We start from the raw sequence: 8551 nt of genomic DNA, 5'->3' as shown, positions 1-8551 counted from the left end.
TGTGACAACCCCCGTTCTGATTCGGCTGGCAAAAGCGCTATCCACGTCGTCCCATTGTACACCCGCAGGAGTACCGATACTTCCACCCGTCACCACTGTGCGCTGCTGCAACTGCTTGATCTTCGTCACCCAAGATTGCAGGAGTGCGATCGTATGTTGGATCCGTATTTTCGCACCAACGGTTGTTCCTCGTTGCATGGAAATATCGCGCAGAACTTGGACATTCGCAATTCCAATATCAGCCCAATGATTGATGACGACGTCATTCTCTTCTCCGGGTGGTTGCTCTCTCAGCAAATTGTACATCCTCTCTATCTGCCCCGCAAGTCCCATATACGCTTCGACTGCCATGACTTTGACGTTGATATAAGCTGAACTTTGTATAACTTTTTTTGACTTGCACGTATCGTGTAAGACTGACGAGTCTGCATAGGATGCGTTGAGCTTATATGTATATAGGCCGATAGATCGCAAGAATTTGGGAACTGTGCGCACTGCGTTCTGCGCATATCGGAGGGTAAAATGACGTCAGAGATGCGGTGCGCACTGCGTTCTGCGCATCTCGGAGGGAAAAATGACGTCAGAGACGACTGGGTCCGCCCTTTATCCGACCCGCCATTCCTAAATTTTTGGGTTTTATGAGTCGTTAAGCAGCGTGGGCCATGTGTTGGGAAAAATCGGTCAACGAAAAGCGAGTGGCGAACAGTGTTTGGTATCAGAAAAATCTTATCTTGCCCGCTCTTCATCACCCTCCCGACTCTGCAGAGAAGATGAAATTCATGTAAAAAATGACGTCAGAGGCGACGGGGTCCGCAGCCCCCCTCCCACCATCCCTAAATTTTTGCGGTTTATCTGCCAGTTTGAAGTCACCCAGTTCCGCAGCTGCATCTTGCCTTAAAGCGTGTTGGAACAGGTTTTCACACCCTCCCCCTTCCCCTCTCCACGAACCCACCGCCGCCTAATGTAGTTTTTGAGTTTTATGAGTCTTTAAGCAGCGTGGGCCATGTGGTGTGAAAAATCGGTCAACGAAAAGCAGGTAGCGAACAGTGTTTGGTGTAAGAAAAATCTTATCTTGCCCGCCCTTCACCGGATGGTATGTGTACACACAGTTTTGGGGTTTTACGACTCTTGATAGCGAACAAGTCCGAGCCTGCACATCCCCCGCCATTCTCTATGATATGTATGTTCGGTTTCAAATGAGCTACTATAATAAAGAAGCTGAGCCTTTGCTATCGAGGCGTAAATTTATAAACCAAGCTCCCCTTATCGTCATCGATTGCTCCAAGCAGAACGAAACATTGAAAACTGAACCTGTGGACATTCGATTGGAATTTGACTGTAGCATTACGTTCCCGCCACACACTTCTGCCTACTGCATGATCTTGCATGATCGCATTGTTGAATATAATCCGATCAGTGGTACTGTTAAAAAATTGGTATAAGTCAATTTCGAAATAATGATATGTTTAATTAATATGGATATTGAAAATAATATGTATAATTTTACTCGTTAAAATTTAGAATAAGATAATTGAGAATACAATAAGAAAACTAAATGTAATTGATGTTAAATAGAAAAATTGTTGAAAGCATTCAAAACGCCATTTTAAACCTTCCTTCAGGGGTCATTTCATGGAATTTTTCAATAGATCTAGCGGATTCTTACCCTATCTGATTTATGTGCGGCTTTCCGGCGCCAAACAAGTCTCGACAGGAATTATTGTGTGTGTGTGTGTGTGCGTCAAATCCTATGAAAATAGCCGCCGAAAATGACTGGGGGGGGGGGGGGGGTGCGAGAGAGGGTGCGTCGTGAGTCGGGGGGGGGGGGGGGGGCTAGGGGGGAGCTAGGGGGGAGATAGGGGGAGCTAGGGGGGAGCTAGGGGGGAAATAGGGGGGGTTTTGGTCCAGAACCGGCGTATATACACTACTGCGACGCCCTATTATCACTGTGTGCGTATCTCGTTCGTGAAAACTCTGTTCGTCGCGTGAGTTACACTTTCTCGTTTGTCAAGATGACGATCGACGAATACATTGAACGTCAAACCGATCTCTTCAGGCGCATCTGTCGCACTCTCGAAAACTTGCGCAAGCTCGGTGAAGCCAAAACAACCCTCGGGCAGGTGCAATCGCGATTAGATGCTTTAAAGTCAAATTGGCTGAAGTTCCAAGACATGCACGAGACAGTCGATCAAATTAGAATCGCAGCAAAAGGTGATCAACTCGACGCTATCAAAAGACTTTCGTATTTCGCGAAAGACTATTACGGACAGTGCGAAGAGCAATACTTAAACGCAAAGGGAGAGATGCTCGATCTACTCGGAACTCTCAAGACTCTATCGGCACCGATCGTGCCAACAGCCGTAGCCCCCCAACTCACAACTGGAGGAGCCTCAAAACGGCTACCACGCATCGAATTGCCTACGTTCTCGGGCAATTACTCAGACTGGAAGTCTTTCCACGACCTCTTCACATCAATCGTTCGCGAAAATTCGCAACTCTCGGAAGTGGAAAAACTGCACTACCTAAAAACAAGTCTTACCGATGAACCGTCACAACTCATTAAAAACATCGCTCTTACCGCTGAAAACTTCCCTCGAGCCTGGGAAACTCTCGTATCGCGGTACGAAAACAAGAGACTTTTGACGGATTCTCATCTCGCGACACTTTTCGCGATTCCTCGTGTCACGAAAAAGTCGTCATCAGAACTGAAGAGCTTGCACAGCAACACTTGAGAAGCTCTCGGCGCACTCGAACTTCTCGATAGTCCCGAGAAATTAGGGGATCACATCATCGTGCACATGACGATTCGCAAGCTCGACCCAGCATCTCTCGAAGAGTGGGAGAAAAGTGTTAGCGAGAAACTCGAGCCCCCCACGTTTGCGGAGCTCAAGGCGTTTCTCATCGGTCGCATCCACACCCTCGAAGCCGTGGAGCAAGCTCATGCTCATAATCAAATCGCGACGTCGAAACCGCACTCATCGCAAGGAAGGTCAAATCTTCAGACGACAAGGTCACATACAGCGCAATCAAAGGAACAGTCGTGTGCTTGTTGCAAAGGCAACCACTACATCGCGTTCTGTTCGACCTTTCGCGACAAATCTCTGGATCAAAGAAGGGAAGTGGTTTCTGCGAAAAAGCTTTGCTTCAATTGTCTCGGTCCACATCAGCAGAAGGACTGTCGATCCAACAAAACGTGTCGCGTGTGCAACGGTCGACATCATTCCTTGCTGCATCGAAACTCTTCTTCAATCTCGACAGCTGCCAACAGCGGCACATCTCAAGGACAGGCCGCAGTAGCGCAACCTGCAGTGCAGAACGCACCGATCTCGAACAGCGCCTCTCAGGTGAGCAACCACTCAGTTCAGCCTACAATGATCAAGCGCTCTCCAGTTCTTCTCGCCACAGTGCAATTGATCGCTTCGAATCCGGAGACTGGAGAAAGAATCATCGCTCGCGCTCTACTCGATCAAGGATCCGAAAGTTCATTCGTCACGGAGTCGCTAGCGCAACAATTGCGACTACGTCGGCATCAAGCAACGATACCGATCATTGGCGTCGGAGCTCATCAATCGGCAGTGACTCGCGGCATCGCGACATTGCAACTCCAATCTCGTGCTCACACCTCGTTCTCATGTCAGGTGGAGGCACTCGTGCTTCCACGACTCACATCGTATCTACCCTCATTTCGACTTCTCGTCGAAGACTGGCCTCATCTACGAGGACTCAACCTCGCGGATCCAAGCTTTGCACATCCCAGTCAAATCGACGTAATTCTCGGAGCTGACATCTACAGCAACATCATTGGTCAAGGAGTTCGAAGAGGAGCACCAGGAACACCAATCGCGCAAGAAACTCAGTTCGGTTGGGTCCTCTCCGGCTGCGTTTCAGCGGAAGCAGCAAGCCCCTCGTATAGCGCAGTCCAAGGCTTCCAATGCTCCCTCGATCACGAACTGCTCAATCTCGTGCAGCAGTTTTGGAAGCAGGGAGAAGTGTCGAAACCTTTGGCACTAACGTCCGAAGAAGAGCGTTGTGAGCAACACTTTCGCGAAACGGTTTCTCGAACTGCGTCCGGTCGTTACGTAGTTCGGCTGCCGCTCAAAGACAATTCGGTAGAGCTCGGCAACTCGCGGAATCCCGCGCATCAAATGCTCCTTCGTTTGGAGAAACGGTTCGGTAGCGACGCGAAACTCAAGGAGGCTTACTCGAGCTTCCTTCGTGAATATCGTGAACTCGGGCACATGCGTCGCGCTATCAATACACCTGAAGACAATTCCCGCGTGTTTTATCTTCCCCATCACGGTGTAGTTCGCGACAGCAGTTCAACAACAAAGTTGCGTGTCGTGTTCAACGGGTCTCAAAGAACCAACCTCGGACTCTCTCTCAATGACAATCTTCTCGTCGGTCCAAAAGTGCAAACCGACCTCGCGGACGTTCTCTTACGCTGGCGACAATATCCAGTCGCATTCTCATCAGACATCGTCAAGATGTACCGACAAATTTTGGTCCACAATGATGACCAAGATTTTCAGCGAATCCTCTGGAGGGAAAAACCAGAGCTACCGATTGAAGAATATCAACTGACTACGGTAACGTATGGTCTTGCAAGCGCTCCGTATCTCGCGATCCGTGTTCTTCATCAACTCGTTCAGGACGAAGGTAAGCAGTATCCCTTTGCGAGCCACGTCATTCTCGAGAACACGTACGTCGACGACATCCTCTCAGGAGCAGAGGACGTTGATCAAGGTCGCGAGAAAATCAACGAACTCAATCAATTGCTCAAGGCGGGCGGCTTTGAACTTCAAAAGTGGACTTCAAGCCACCCAGAAACTCTCGTTGACATTTCTCAAGACCATCAAGAGATCGCGATGCATCTGAATCTCGATCAAAGTCCATTCTTTCGGGCTCTCGGTCTTGCGTGGAGACCAGACATCGACGCGTTTGCTTTCTCTCCGCAAATTCATCAAACTCGGGACAATTTCACGAAACGAAAAGTTCTCTCACAAACCGCGCAGCTCTTTGATCCTCTCGGATGGCTCTCGCCGATCACGATCAGAGCCAAAATCTTTATGCAGGAATTGTGGGCACTCGGTTTCGACTGGGACGAGCCGCTCTCAGCTTCATTGTCCTCGCGATGGATCGAGTTTCTACAAGATCTTCAAGGCATCTCAGCTATCACCATCCCACGATGGATCGGGTTAAGTTCAGCATCTCTCGGGATAGAGATTCACGGTTTCGCGGACGCCTCTCAAAGTGCATTAGGCGCAGTGATCTACGCGCGAACGTATATCAACACTCACGAAGTGCGCGTTTCACTAGTGTGCGCGAAAACTAAAGTAGCGCCGCTAAAGAAGGTGACAATTCCTCGTCTCGAACTCTGTGCTGCGAATCTTCTCGTCCGGTTGATGTGTCATGTGGAAAAGACTCTTAATTTCGAAAACACCCCGGTTTATCTGTGGACGGATTCCACAGTCGCGCTCGCGTGGATCAAAAGCCACCCATCGCGGTGGAAGGAATTCGTTCGTAATCGCGTAACGGAAATCCAAGAGTTCGCGCGCGCTCGTTGGTATCACATCTCGGGTCTTGAAAACCCCGCTGATCTTGCGTCTCGTGGTGCATCTCCGGAGCAACTCCAAAAATCAGAACTTTGGACCTTTGGACCATCCTGGCTCTCGAAGCCTTCTGTCAATTGGCCATCCTCATCTCCGCGACCGGAAGAAAACATTCATCTCGAGGAAAGAAAAGGGCTGTCGACGCACATCGCAACAGCTAAGCCGCTACAAATCTGGGATCTCGTCGATCGCTACTCAAAACTATCGACTCTCCTCAAAGTCACATCATTGTGTAAACGCGCAGCAAATCGGTTCCTCGCGAAGACGACATCGAATCGCGTAAACACGTCTATCACTGTCGGACCGATCTCTACTCTCGAATTGAGTGACGCCCAACTGTTTTGGACCAAGGTGACCCAGCAGGCGTACTTTGCAGAAGAAATTCGCCAAATCGAGACAAGCTCAAGTCTCACTCGAAGTCATCCACTATCGCGACTCACGCCGTTCATCGATTCGAACGGATTCCTCAGAGTCGGTGGTCGACTGAATCACTCATTGCTTTCGTATGACGAAAAGCACCCGTTCATCTTGCCTCGCGAATCATCGTTCTCCACATTGATCATCGATCATCATCATCGGTTGACGCTCCACGGAGGTCCACAACTCACTCTCGCTACAATCCGACAGCGGTACTGGATCCTGGGAGGAAGAGTACCGATCCGCATGTTCATACATCGTTGCGTTCCTTGTGCGCGTCATCGCGCCACCCTCAGCAGCCAACAGATGGGCCAACTCTCTCAGTCTCGAGTCACGCAATCAAGGCCGTTTCTTCACTCTGGCGTTGACTACGCTGGTCCATTCTCGATTCGAGCCTCCCGCGGAAGAGGAGCGAAATCATGCAAGGGATATATCGTTATCTTCATCTGCTTCACAACCTCGGCTGTGCATCTCGAGCTAGTTTCGGACTACACGACGGAGGCATTCATCGCGGCGTACAAACGCTTCACATCTCGACGAGGAATTTGTGCCTCAATCGCAAGCGATTGTGGAACGAATCTCGTCGGCGCAGACTCAGAACTTCGCCGTCTTCTCGCTGCATCGTCAAAGGAGTTCGCAGAAATCGCAAACACCCTCGCATCACACGGAACCCAGTGGCGGTTCAATCTTCCCTCCGCGCCTCATTTCGGTGGAAAATGGAAAGCCGGAGTGAAATCAGTCAAATTTCACCTCAAACGAGTCATCGGAGAAGCTACTCAAACGTTCGAGCAATTCGCGACGTTCCGCACGCAAGTAGAAGCCACGCTTAATTCTCGACCTCTTTGCGCTATCTCGGACGATCCACGGGATCCAAGCGCCTTGACTCCAGGACACTTTCTCGTCGGCTCAGCATTGAACACAATTCCTGAGCCGTCACTCATCGAGGTGCCAGTTCAACGGCTATCGCATTGGCAACACTCGCGTCAAATGCTGGAGCATTTTTGGAAACGGTGGAGTACGGAGTATCTTCAGTCCTTCCAAAACCTCTCGAAATGGCAGACTCATCACGGGAACATCAAAATCAGATCCATCGTTCTCGTAAAAAACGAAAATCTACCTCCATCTGTGTGGCCCCTCGCGAGAGTGATCGAAGTGCATCCGGGAACCGACGGTCTCGTTCGCGTTGTGACCGTTAAAACGAAATCCTCTGTGTTAAAACGTCCAATCGTAAAATTGTGTGTGCTTCCAGTGTCCTCTTAAGACAATTATTGACTCTAAAAGTAAATAACGCACGGCGGGCGGCATAATCTAATTTCGCGATCGTTACCGATAGCGAAGCGGGCGGTATGTTTCGGCAAGGTATCGAATAGTTAAATGTGTGTCTCGCGACACTCAAAATCGTCCTCGCACATGTACGCACACTCGCGTGCAATGTTTACTTGCCGTCTCTGCGTCAAATCTCGCCGCTTGCCCGTGTCGCGACTCAAAACCCATCAGCTGTATCTCATGTATTGTCCACTATCTCGGAATCATGTATGTGTATAATCTATGTGTTCTCTCGCTCTGTAAAATCTTCACTCTCTGTAACGTTCTCTTGCGATACGGTCGGTATCGCCGCATCAAAACCAATAAAAATCCTCGGTTTCTGTTAATCATCATCTCTCTACATCTCTACATCATTTCGTTTCATTCACACTAGTTCTCATCACTAATTCGCGGATCCCACGTCGATGATCCATATCCTTTTTGCCATCTCTCTAAACATATGCCAACCCAACGTTTTCCGTTTTTGAGCATGGTAATCAGCTTGAAGACAGGAGGAGCTCTTCAGAAGACCATCAACCAGAGGAGACCTCGTACAATCCGAACTTTACTCGAAGTCATAAGATCAGCCGTTATTGTCGAGAAAAGTGCCACCACATTAGAAATGGAGCTTGGCAGAACAGGCCAAAAGGGCGACACTGTGGACGCCTACAATCTCAAATTCAATCAGATCTACCAAGACCTCGTAGCTGCCTTCTCGAATCAACAACTACGAGCGAACATCGATCCTAATCTTCAAGACCTCGAAAAAAGAGTGTGCCAGTACTATCTGTACGGACTTAATCCGAGGATATTCCATCAAGTCAAAAACCGTCAGTACTTCAAGTTACTAGAAGCCCAGAAGGCCGCGAAAGAAGCCGAAGGCGAGGAATTGAATTTCCGAATGCATCAACAGCTGATGAACAGTAACGACACAGCCTCAAAACCCACGTTTTGGAACAAGTCCCAAATTTACGAGCCAGGCAGCGCATCAGATACGCGAAGATTCCAGGTACAACAAAGAACCTCGACGAACTCGCCAAGGTCAACTCCTCGACCACCAGCGTCTGTCCATCACCACGATGAAGCGGAACAAGATGAAGATGAAGAACTGCAGAGATGTGAATGCCACACCTGTAACACACATCGGACCGCCCATGAACAACAAGCAGTATGTCATAATTGAGGAACCAGCGGACACTACAGCCGGAACTGCTACGCTC

The 8551-nt window shown here is 49.3% G+C and overlaps 2 protein-coding genes across 2 annotated transcripts; both read left to right on the top strand.

Annotated features, from left to right (window-relative positions):
* The first annotated feature begins 2012 nt into the window (after positions 1-2012).
* On the top strand, positions 2013-2732 carry LOC124219257 (uncharacterized). The gene has a single exon (XM_046626590.1). It carries the CDS (start codon positions 2013-2015, stop codon positions 2730-2732), a length of 720 nt encoding a protein of 239 aa, XP_046482546.1.
* Positions 2733-2798: 66 nt separating this feature from the next.
* Positions 2799-7286, top strand: LOC124219253 (uncharacterized). The gene has a single exon (XM_046626577.1). The coding sequence runs from the start codon at positions 2799-2801 to the stop codon at positions 7284-7286; it is 4488 nt and encodes a 1495-aa protein (XP_046482533.1).
* Positions 7287-8551: the final 1265 nt, after the last annotated feature.

The sequence above is a fragment of the Neodiprion pinetum genome, chromosome 1, assembly GCF_021155775.2.
Source record: "Neodiprion pinetum isolate iyNeoPine1 chromosome 1, iyNeoPine1.2, whole genome shotgun sequence".
Classification (NCBI taxonomy): domain Eukaryota; kingdom Metazoa; phylum Arthropoda; class Insecta; order Hymenoptera; family Diprionidae; genus Neodiprion; species Neodiprion pinetum.
The sequence above is the reverse complement of the archived record's forward strand: the minus strand, read 5'-3'. Positions and strand labels throughout refer to the sequence as shown.